General features: G+C 43.4%; 1 protein-coding gene across 2 annotated transcripts in view; it reads left to right on the forward strand.

Moving 5' to 3' along the window:
• Nucleotides 1-12,014, forward strand: part of LOC130356505 (amine oxidase [flavin-containing] B-like) — a 120,237-nt gene that overhangs the window by 73,737 nt on the left and 34,486 nt on the right. For both annotated transcript variants that reach the window (XM_056558166.1, XM_056558167.1), the window contains exon 7: nucleotides 10,718-10,867. In XM_056558166.1, the coding sequence (XP_056414141.1) occupies nucleotides 10,718-10,867 (150 nt within the window). The remainder of the gene's footprint in view (nucleotides 1-10,717; nucleotides 10,868-12,014) is intronic.

The raw sequence follows: 12,014 nt of genomic DNA on the forward strand, positions 1-12,014 counted from the left end.
AAAAGAAAAACCTGTCCCTGCAGATAAAACACACCCTGCACTACTGGACACAGGAGATCTGTTCTTCAGCCCTGAGGGGTACAGATCTCGGCAGAGGGGGGGGGGGGGCTCCTTCTAATGGCTCTGCCTACTGACTGAAAATAAGTGGGCTAGCAGCCTCCTCTGCCGGCTGCTATTGGTCTGCCCAATATCAGCGCTCCTGGGGGGTGATGAAATCGCCACCTCCCCATAGATACAGGAGGTGATCTGATCACCATGTATCTCCGGGTCATCGGGTCACACGTGACCCATATGACCGGAATCGCAGCAAATCGCCGTCAATGGGAGGGGGCGTTCGTGACGTCATGTCCCCAGTCCCGGAAACCTGGAGGTTTCCGAAACTGGAGATTCAGGACCCGCATTCAATGCGGGTGCTGCAGGGAGATTGTGGGGGTTCTCAGCAGCGGGCCCCCCCTATGGATAGGGGATACAATGTTTTTGCCCGGAATACCCCTTTAAGTTGTTCCGTTCTTTCTAAGTGCTCTCTGATTATACCTGTCTTGAGAACTGTCCAGAGTAGAAGCAAATTTCCATAGCAAATGTCTTCTACTCTGTGCAGTTCTTAAGACAAGCAGAGATGTCAGCAGAGAGCACTGTAGCCAGACAGAAAAGAGCAACTCAACTTCAGCAGCTGATAATTATTGGAAGGATTGCAATTTTTTAATAGAAGTAATTAACAAATCTGTTTAACTTTCTGGAGCCAGTTTATATAAAAACTATTTTTTTTCCTGAAATACCCCCTTAACATGTAAAATCAATGAGCAAGGCTTTTTTTTTTAACTCTCAGATGAGGGGATTGAGCAAGAACCTGCACAATCTCCTTATTAGATGAAGGGATTGAAGCTCATTTGTAATAGGGTTTGCAGTGATTTTCGACAGCTCTTTAACCCCTTAACAACGAGAGCTGTAAATATACGGTGCTGTCATGCGGCAGATCTATGAAGTGAGCTCAGGAGCTGAGCTCGCTTCATAGCTGTTCGGTCCCGGCTGCTATCATGATGATGTCCGGCATTAACCCTTTAGACGCTGCATTCAAAGTTGATCGCGGCATCTAAAATGCCAAAAATAGACAAAAGCAGAGCTGATCGGGATCATCGCGGGGAAATTGCGATCTCCCGATCAGCTGAAAAGACGGCGGGAGGGCCCTTACCTGCCTCCCCGCCGTGCGTTCTGTCCCCCCGATGCTCCAGCCAGGCTCTGCAGGCTGAAGCAATCGAGCACAGATAACACTGATAAATACTATGCTATGGCATACCATTGAACAGTGTATGCAATCTAATGATTGCACGTAATAGTCCCCTATAGGGGCTAAAAAAGTGTAAAATTGTTAACAAATGTGATTTAACCTCTTCCCAAATAAAAGTTTGAATTGCCCCCCTTTTCCCATAAAAAAAGTAAACAGAAATAAACATAAACATATGTGGTATTGCCGCTTGCCTAAATATCTGAACTATAAAAATATCATGTTAATTAAACCGCACGGTCAATGGCATACATGTAAAAAAAATTCCAAAGTCCAAAATTGCGTATTTTTGGTCACTTTAAATAAATTTATAAAAAGCGATCAAAAAGTTCCATCAAAACAAAAATGGTACAGATTAAAACTTCAGATCAAGGTGCAAATACTGCCCTGTATACGGAAAGATAAAAAAGTTATAGGCATCAGAAGAATAATTTTTTAACCCCTTAACTCCTTGGGACAGAGCCCATTATAACCCTAAGGACGGGAGCATTTTTTGCAATTCTGACCACTGTCAGTTTAAGCATTAATAACTCTGGGATGCTTTTACTTTTCATTCTGATTCCGAGATTGTTTTTTCGTGACATATTCTACTTTATATTAGTGGTAAATTTTTGTCGATATTTTTCTTGGTGAAAAATTCCAAAATTTGATGAAAAAATTTAAAATTTTGCATTTTTCTAACTTTGAAGCTCTCTGCTTGTAAGGAAAACAGACATTCAAATACATGATATATTGATTTACAAATACAATATGTCTACTTTATGTTTGCATCATAAATTAGAAAACATCAGAGGGCTTAAAAGTTCAGAAGCAATTTTCCAATTTTTCCCAAAATTTTCAAAATCGTAATTTTTCAGGGGCCAGTTCAGTTTTGAAGTGGATTTGAAGGGCCTTCATATTAGAAATACACCATAAATTACCCCATTATAAAAACTGCACCCCTCAAAGTATTCAAAATGACATTCAGTAAGTTTGTTAACCCTTTAGGTGTTTCACAGGAATAGCAGCAAATTGAAAGAGAAAATTCAAAATCTTCATTATTTTACACTCGCATGTTCTTGTAGACCCATTTTTTGAAATTTTATAAGGGGTAATAGGAGAAAAAGCCCCCCAAAATGTGTAACCCCATTTCTCTCGAGTATGGAAATACCTCATATGTGTATGTCAAGTGTTCGGTGGGCGCAGTAGAGGGCTCAGAAGGGAAGGAGCAACAATGGGATTTTGGAGAGTGAATTTTGCTGAAACGGTTTTTGGGGGCATGTCACATTTAGGAAGACCCTATGGTGCCAGAACAGCAAAAAAAAAAAAAAAAACACATGGCATACTATTTTGGAAACTGAACCCCTCAAGGCACGTAACAAGGGGTCCGCTGATCCTTTACACCCCACAGGTGTTTGACGACTTTTCGTTAAATTCGGATGTGTAAATGAAAAAAAACATTTTTCACTATAGTGCAGTTTTTTTCCCCAAATTTACAATTTTTACAAAGGGTAATGGGAGAAAAATCCCCCAAAAATTTGTAACGCAATTTCTCCCGAGTACGGAAATACCCCATATGTGGCCCTAAACTGTTGCCTTGAAATACGACAGGGCTCCGAAGTGAGAGAGCTCCATGCGCATTTGAGGCCTGAATAAGGAATTTGCAATAGTTGTGGACCCGGTTACAAGGATGGGGCTTGTCTCCACCAAAACCCTAAAGCAGTGTTTCCCAAACAGGGTGCCTCCAGCTGTTGCAAGGCTCCCAGCCTGTCAGGAGAGTCTATGGCTGTCCGGCAACACTGGGAGTTGTGGTTTTGCAACAGCTGGAGGCGCCGTTTAGGAAACACTGCCGTATGAGACATTTTTCATTTTTATTGGGGGGGGGGGGGTGACGTGTAAGGGGGTGTATGTATAGTGTTTTACTTTTTATTATTTGTTAGTGTAGTGTTTTTAGGGTACATTCACACAGGCAGGGGTTCACAGTAAGTTTCCTTGAAGGAAACCCACTGTAAACCCGCCCATGTGAATGTACCATGTACATTCACATGGGGGGGGGGGGCGCCCCAAACCTTCAGCTGTGGCAAAATGACAACTCCCAGAATGCACTGAAAGACAGTACATGCTGGGAGTTGTAGTTTTACAACAGCTGTAGGCATACTGGTGGGGAATTACTGAGTTAGAAAACAGACTCTAGCTCAGTGATTCCAACCCATGTGCCTCCAGCTGTTGCAAGGCTACAACTACCAGCATGTACGGTCTGTCAGTGCACTCTGGGAGTTGTAGTTTTGCAACAGCTGGAGGCACACGGGTTGGAATCACTGAGTTAGGAAACAGACTCTAGCTCAGTGTTTTCCAACCAGCGTGCCTACAGCTGTTGCAAAACTACAATTCCCAGCACGACCAGACAGTCAGGGATGCTGAGCGTGTAGTTCTGCAATATCTGGCCCTTCAGATGTTGCAGAACTACAACTCCCAGCATGCCTGGACAGTCTGGGCATGCTAGGAGTTGTAGTTATGCAACAACTGGGGTAGAACTGTTTGGAGACCGCTAAGTAGTGGCCTCCAAACTGTAGCCCTCCAGATGTTGCAAAACTACAACTCCAAGCATGCCAAGACTGTCCAGGCATGCTGGGAGTTGTAGTTCTGCAACATCTGAAGGGCCAGATATTGCAGAACTACATGCCCAGTATCCCTGACTGTCTGGCCATGCTGGGAGTTGTAGTTTTGCAACATCTTGAGGGCTACAGTTTGGAGACCACCATATAGTGGACTCCAAACTGTGCCACTTCAGATGTTGCAAAACTACAACTCCCAGCATGCCCAGACAGTCAGTGCATGCTGAAAGTTGTAGTTTTGCAACATCTGGAGGACCACAGTTTAGAGACCACTACACAGTGGTCTCCAAACTGTGACCCTCCAGATGTTGCAAAACTACAACTCCCAGCATTCCCAGACAGCCTTTGGCTGTGTGGGCATGCTGGGAGTTGTAGTTTTGCAGATTTTAGAAGGTCACAGTGAAGATCACTTATCGCGATCTTCACTGCAGCCTTCTCCGCCGCACTTTCCGGCCGCCGCTATTCCTGCTTGCTCCGTTGCTCCGGGATGCCGCCGATGCCACCTCCGAAGGCCTGGGTAAGCCGGACCATGCTCCCCCCTCTCCGCCCGTGTTCCCCCGCTCTGTACCGACTTCCGATCGGTGGCCAGAGCGGGGGAAATTAACTCTAACCCCCCCGCCCCCCTCCTGCCATTGGTGGTCAGCCTGACCGACCAATGGCAGGGGATAGGAGGAGGTGGCAACACTGCCACCTCGCTCCTTTCCTTTAGGCTGGTCGGAGCTGGCTCTGACAGCTCCGATCAGTCTTATTTTCCGGGAGATCGGGTCACAAGTGACCCGATTTGCCCGGATTGCGGCAAATCGCAGGTCTGAATTGACCAGCGATTTGCTACGATCGCCGACATGGGGGGGGTCTCAAGACCCACCTAGGCATTGCCACGGGATGCCTGCTGATAGATATCAGCAGTCATCCCGGTCCGATCACCGCCCGGCGAGCGGCAGTGATCGGAAATGCCGAGGGCGTATGGATACGCCCTCCGTCCTTAAGTGACGGGACGCAAGGGCATATGCATACGCCCTTCGTCCCCAAGGAGTTAAGGACCGAGGGTTTTTTCCGTTTTTGCATTTTCGTTTTTTCCTCCTTGCCTTTAAAAAATCCTAACTCTTTCAATTTTGCACTTAAAAATCCATATGAGGGCTTATTGTTTGCGCCACCAATTCTACTTTGTAATGACATCAGTCATTTTGCCCAAAAATCTACGGCGAAATGGAAAAAAAAATCATTGTGAGACAAAATTGAAAAAAAAAAAACGCTGTTATGGAGCTTTTGGGGGCTTCCGTTTCTACGTAGTAAATTTTTTCGGTAAAAATGACACCTTATCTTTATTCTGTAGGTCCATACGATTAAAATTATACCCTACTTATGTAGGTTTGATTTTGTCGTACTTCTGGAAAAAATCATTACTACATGTATGAAAATTAATACGTTTAAAATTGTCATCTTCTGACCCCTATAACTTTTTTATTTTTCTGCATATGGGGCGGTATGAGGGCACATTTTTTGCGCCGTGATTTGAAGTTTTTAGCGGTACCATTTTTTTTATTGATAGGACTTATTGATCGCTTTTTATTCCTTTTTTCATGATCTAAAAAGTGACCAAAAATGCACTATTTTGGACTTTGGAATTTTTTTGCGCGTACGCCATTGACCGTGCGGTTTAATTAACGATATATTTTTATAATTCGGACATTTTCGCACACAGCGATACCATATATGCTTATTTTTATTTACACTGGGTTTTCTTTATGGGAAAAGGGGGGGTGATTCAACTTTTAATAGGGAAGGGGTTAAATGATCTTTATTCACTTTTTTTTCACTTTTTTTTTTTGCAGTGTTATAGCTCCCATAGGGATCTATAACACTGCACACACTGATCTATTACAGTGATCACTGGTTTCTCATAGGAAACAAGTGATCGATGAATCTGGCGCTTGACTGCTTATGCCTGGATCTAAGGCACTGAGCAGTCATTCGGCGATCGGACAGCGAGGAGGCAGGTAGGGATCCTCCAGCTGTCCTGTAAGCTGTTCGGGATGCCGCGATTTCGCCACGGCTATCCCGAACAGCTCCCTGAGCTAACCGGCCTGCTTTCACTTTCACTTTATACGCGGCGTTCAACTTTGTATGCCACGTCTAAAGGGTTAATAGTGCACGGCACTGCGATCAATGCCGTGCGCTATTAGCCACGGGTCCCGCCGTGGCCCCGCGTTATAGATCGGGAGCGGACTCATGACGTACCGGTACGTCATGGGTCCTTAAGTAGTTAAACATGCTAATTTTCATACAAATAGTAATAATTTTTTAAAAGAAGTAAAACAAAATAAAACCTATCTAAGTGGGGTATCATTTTAATCATATGAAAGATAAGTGAAAAAAAGGTGCGCTCCTAGTGAAGTACTGTGGATAGAAAGGTTCGGGTGTGCAGGTAATTGCACCTTACCGAATAGTGTTGTACTTAGAGTACAACACCTTGATGTGCATGTAGACTCGCTTATGGAGCGGTGTAGGAGAGGTGGCAGCCTTGGCGTCCTTGCCCATGACCTCCAGGTGCGGTAAGAAATAGACAGGATAAAATTAAAAATTGGACTGTCCGGATGGCGCCTTCCTTGAAAAGATGAAAGAATACCGATGTGTTTAAAAGTCTATTTTAACCGGCAATCTTTCATCTTTGCAAGGAAGGAGCCATCCGGACAGTCCAATTTTTACTTTTACCTGTCTATTTTAATCATATGAACCTACACAATAAAGATAAGGTATCATTTTTACTGAAAAGGGCACTGTGTAGAATCGGAACCCCCCAAAACGTACAAAATGGCGTTTTTTTAATTTTTTTTATTTTGCCCCAGAAAGATTTTTTTCACCGTAGATTTTGTGGTGAAATGATTGATGTCAATACAAAGTACAAAACACTGTAGAGGACAACTAATACCGTTCAGGCACTACCGAAGACGGATGCAGCCGTAAACACAGGTTTGGAGCAAGACTGCTAGGATGAGGACACCTGCTGCTATATGGTAGGGAGAAGTGTGGTGCGGCTTCAGCCCAACAGCAAAGAGCTTATGAACCAGACATATAACAATGATAATGAGGAGGATAAGGAATGAATCGCACTCACCACTGAGATGTCCCAAAGAAACCGATCCTTTCTTGTACGGATGGTAATAGCAGCATTCATGACGTTTTTTCTTCTGTAATATGCTGCTATTACCATCCGTGCAATAAAGGATCAGTTTCTTTGGGACATCTCAGTGGTGAGTGCGATTCATTCGTTATTCTCCTCATTATCATCATTACAAAGTACAATTGATGGCACAAAAACAAGCCTTCATTTGGGTCTGTAGGTGGAAAATTGAAAGTGCTATGATTTTTAGAAGGGGAGGTGGAAAAACAATAGTGCAAAAATGAAAAAAGCCTGCGTCCTTAAAGGAGTAGTCCAGTGGTGACCCAGTGGTGAACAACTTATCCCCTATCCTAAGGATAGGGGATAAATTTGAGATTGCGGGGGTCCGACCGCTGGGGTCCCCTGCGATCTCCTATACGGAGCCCCGACAGCCCGCGGGAAGGGGGCGTGTCAACCTCCGCACGAAGCGGCGGCCGACACACCCCCTCAATACAACTCTATGGCAGAGCCGAAGCGCTGCCTTCGGCAATCTCAGGCTCTGCCATAGAGATGTATTGAGGGGGAGTGTCGGCCGCCGCTTCGTTCGGAGGTCGGCACCCGCTATCTGGCCGGAGAGCCTGGCCCCCGTACAGAGATATCGCAGGGGGCCCCAGCGGTCGGACCCCCCGCGATCTTAAACTTATCCCCTATCCTTAGGATAGGGGATAAGGTTTTCACCACTGGACTACCCCTTTAAGGGGTTAAAGCAATACTGTAATAAAGTTTCATGTGCAAATGTGCCTGCGTTTTTAAGTTACATCAAAGATCTATTTTATTACTATTAACCTTTGATGAAGGAGAGGAAGGAGATTTATCATTCTTTTCAAACGTATGGCTTATATATGCAAATTTTTTTAACTTACTTTAGCTTACGTGCCACCTATGTATCAAATGGTTGCACGGCCTGATAGAGAAATCACACGTAAGCAAAAACTGGGAAACCCGCTTACAAAAAGCATTTTTTAAAGCAGAAAAGTGTTCCCTTATGTTAATGGATGAAGTTCTTTATCAACCCTTTGTTACCAGTAGCATTGCTAGATTGTGTGTGTGTGTGGGGGGGGGGGGGGGGGGGGCTGAACGCATCGGGGGACACTCTGACTGGGCTGCCTGGCTCTAAATGGCTGCACTTCAACTATCCTGCAACAACCCATCCACCCTCCTCAGAAATTAAAAATATTAAAAACATACTATGCCGCACCATGAATATCCATTGGCTAGTTTGTTTAATTTTGAATCCGCATTTTGTGACGTTGGTGGGCAGAGTCTTGCGTCGCTGCGCTGAGGCCGGAGTTTACGTCAGGAAGGAAGACAGGAACACAGTGCAACACCAGCAGGCACATAAACAATAGTGAAGCCCCCCCAAAAAAAACGTCTCTGTACGTTACCCACCTGAGATGTTGCGGGGGGGGGGGTCTTATCAGCGTGTAGGGGGTCGGTGTGATTTATGATAGCCAACTGTTTTGTGGGTTTTGGATCTGGTTTATGGGTAGGTTCTGAGGAATAGTAATGTAGAGGAGAGGGTGGGGTGCCGGCATAATGCACAGTAATGGAGGGGACAGTGGTGGATCAAGGAGGGGGAGAAGGGGCAATTGCCCGCCCCTTCAAGATTGCTGCCACCACCCCTGTACTCTAGCATGGTGGAGTGGGAGCTGTCAACCCACCTTTCTCATGCTGCTTGCTCTTTGTTTGTAGAATTTGAGCTGCGGGGACATCACATCATCGCGCCGGTGCAGGGAGTACACGTCACTGCGTCTTGCACATTGCCCAAACAGTAAGCTGATTGCTGGGATAGCTAATTTTCATTTTTGTAAGATACTGCAGTAGAGTGTGAAAGTGACAACTTAGTGGCACATAAAAGGGGACATTTATTGTGAGGGAAACATGGCAGGGGTTATTATAAGAGGTGGGCACATGACAGGGGGCATTATATGTGAGGGGCACATGATGGGGGCATTATATGTGAGGGGCACATGACGGGGGCATTATATGTGAGGGGCACATGACAGGGGGGCCCCTTTGTCATGTACCTCTCTCATATAATGCCCCATGTGCTGTGTCCCCTCACATATATTGCCCCCGTCATGTGCCCCTCACATATAATGCCCCATGTACACCAGCATGTACGTGACCTGAAATTAGCAAGGTGTGTAGTGCGTATTTTCAACCTTAAAATTAATAGAGTTATATCATTAATTTTTCTATAATTAACATTACCATTAATGTAGTAGCTTTGTTTCATGATGCAGAACAACAACAGTTGTTAAAGTGGGTGTTAATGTCCTGCAGACATATGCACTTTTCAGTAAGACAGGTTGGACCTGGAATACATATGCGACTTTAAACTGAGATGCAACTTTTTTTTCTTCATAAATAGCGACTATTGCATTTAAAGTACAAGACGACTGCAAAGTAAAAACAAAAAAATATAAATACCATGTGAGCAGATTTCAGAAATGTGCTTTGGAATAAGCAAAAATCTAAAAGTCACAGAATGTATAGAAAAGTCACAAGTGCGCAAGCACATGCAACTTTTTTAAGCAAAAAAAATCTACTACGGAGCTTGATAAAAATGTTTTTTTTAATTCTCATAAAATATTATAGTAAAATGTCCTCTTCACTGGTTCTCCAGATAACACCCTGCAATTTATATTTATTTGGCAAAAGTTCAAACAAAATTGTCCTTTAATAAATATTTTTTTTGTCTGAGTTATTCAAGGTGATACCAAATGGCAATATGTATAAAATTGCTTTGTCAATGAGAACTGACAAAATGGAAATATTGATTGATTTAATTTATAAATTTAATGGATCCAGAAACTAAAAAATGTTGTTATTCTGTACATTTTTGTATTCAATGAGAAAGTGACCAAGCTGATGATATATTATGTATCTATGAGGTTTGGATCTTGAGTTCAGCACTTATAGAATTTCATGCCTCTGATTTTACTTGGAAGGAGACATATTTTTTCTCACATTCTCTATTGGAATCTGTAGAGTTGTGACTGGCTGGAACCATCTGGCCGTATCTATAAATTGTACAGAAGGATCGCAATGGACCTGGGGCGATCTGTCAATTAGTATAGGTACTACTACTCCTATGATGGAACAGTGTGTTCCATGCTGGGAGTAGTAGTACTATCTAAAAATAAAAAAAAAGTGAAAAACACACACACACACTATATTTTTTTTTATGGTATCCTACGAAATGTTATTAAAAATGGAACGGCATTTTCTTGGAGTTTCTTTTAACTCCCATAGACTTCTATGGGAGAAAAAACAACATGATTTTAGGGAGAAAAACGCCATAGCCTCATATGCTGCGAATTTGAAAAACCGCCAAGGAGCTGAAAAAGAGTGAAAAAACGCCAAAAGGATTTAAAAAAAACGCCAAACTGAAAAACACAAAGTGGAAAAATCATTTTGCAATTTCTCATTGATTTACAGCCAACATCTGGTCGCAGCATTTTTTGGAAGAAAAAACGCCATGCGGCAGAATTGGTGTTTTTCTTGTGTCGTCCCCCCCCCCCCCCCCCCCCCCACAAAAAAAAATAAAATAAATTTCCAGCCTTATAATAGTCTAGGGTTATCTTATTGGCTACTTTTTTTTTACTGTATGGGCAAATAACATTTCCTTCTGTCTAGATTATCGTTTATAAATGAACTTATTGTCTATGCTATTAGGAGAGAAAGTTTGTAGGAGGATCTGGGCAGATAAGTGAAAAAATGATGGCACGTCTCCAGGATAGAGTGAAGTTGGAGAGGCCGGTGATCAGGCTTGATCAGTCTGGTGAAGTTGTCATTGTGGAGACATTAAATCATGAAGTTTATCAGGTAAGTGCTGTAAGTTGTGTAAAAGGTTTTCCCATAGTTTACAGCTGATTATCCAGTGTCCTAATGAGAGACATTATGTGATCTACAGTACTTATTCTAAATCAGGGGTCTCTACAGCCCGCAGGCCAAATCTCCAGCAGCACTTGTGTGGTCTTTCCAGGTGCACTTACTTGGGGGGTTCCAAGCCCCCGGTATCACCAACAACACCTGCGGTGTAACACTCCCCCTTTCTCCTACGTCGCACTTGAGTTGAGCAATAAATAGAATGTCCTCTATTATGGAAGTGACAGGGTATTGGTAACAGTAAATTTTTGCAACAAATGCTAGATTTGTGCCGGTCTATTCAAACATTGGTTGGATCATTGATTGGGAAATATAGCGGAATGTGGGTTATTGATGAAATTTGGCTAGATACTTATACAAGGAACACCCTATTACATAGATTTTTTACATTCTGCCAAAAATCCACAAAAGGTTAGTGGATCCCCTACGCCGCCCAATAGGGGCATCAACAGAATCTGTCTTGTCGCCCCCCCCCCCCCCCTTTCTATAATCCTAGAAAAATCCTTGACATCATTAGTTAAGACGACTTCTTTTCTGCTAGATACATCCGACTTTCGGCAGACATTGACTACAGTGACAGGGGTGATGGAGGAGACACTACTAGTAACCATAGATGGCAAGGTGGTGAGTTTGTACACGTCCATTGATCACAACAAGGGGAATGGCTAAAACTGGTTATTAGAACGTAGTGACTACAGAGTGGAGTAGAAGTTGTTCCTGACAACATGCTGGACATAGTATTATGACAGAACTACTTTCTTTTTGAGGACTCTTTTTATCAACAGAGGAGGGGTTCGGCGATGGGGACGAATGTGGCCCCCCTTATGCTAACGCATATATGGCACACTTTGAGAATCAATATGTCTATCCTAGTGAATTGTACCAGAAACATGCCGGAATATGGCGACGTTATAAAGACAATATTGTGTGCATATGAGAGGGGCCATATTTGTTCCTGCAAACGTTTTTTCAGTACCTGAATACGGTTTGGAGTGAACTACAATTTACACTGACATGTGACGAGAGGAGTGTGAGTTTTTGGACACATTATTAATGAAAAATGGCTAGGGAGGCCTAGAGACGG

This window comes from Hyla sarda, chromosome 2 (genome assembly GCF_029499605.1).
Source record: "Hyla sarda isolate aHylSar1 chromosome 2, aHylSar1.hap1, whole genome shotgun sequence".
Taxonomy (NCBI): domain Eukaryota; kingdom Metazoa; phylum Chordata; class Amphibia; order Anura; family Hylidae; genus Hyla; species Hyla sarda.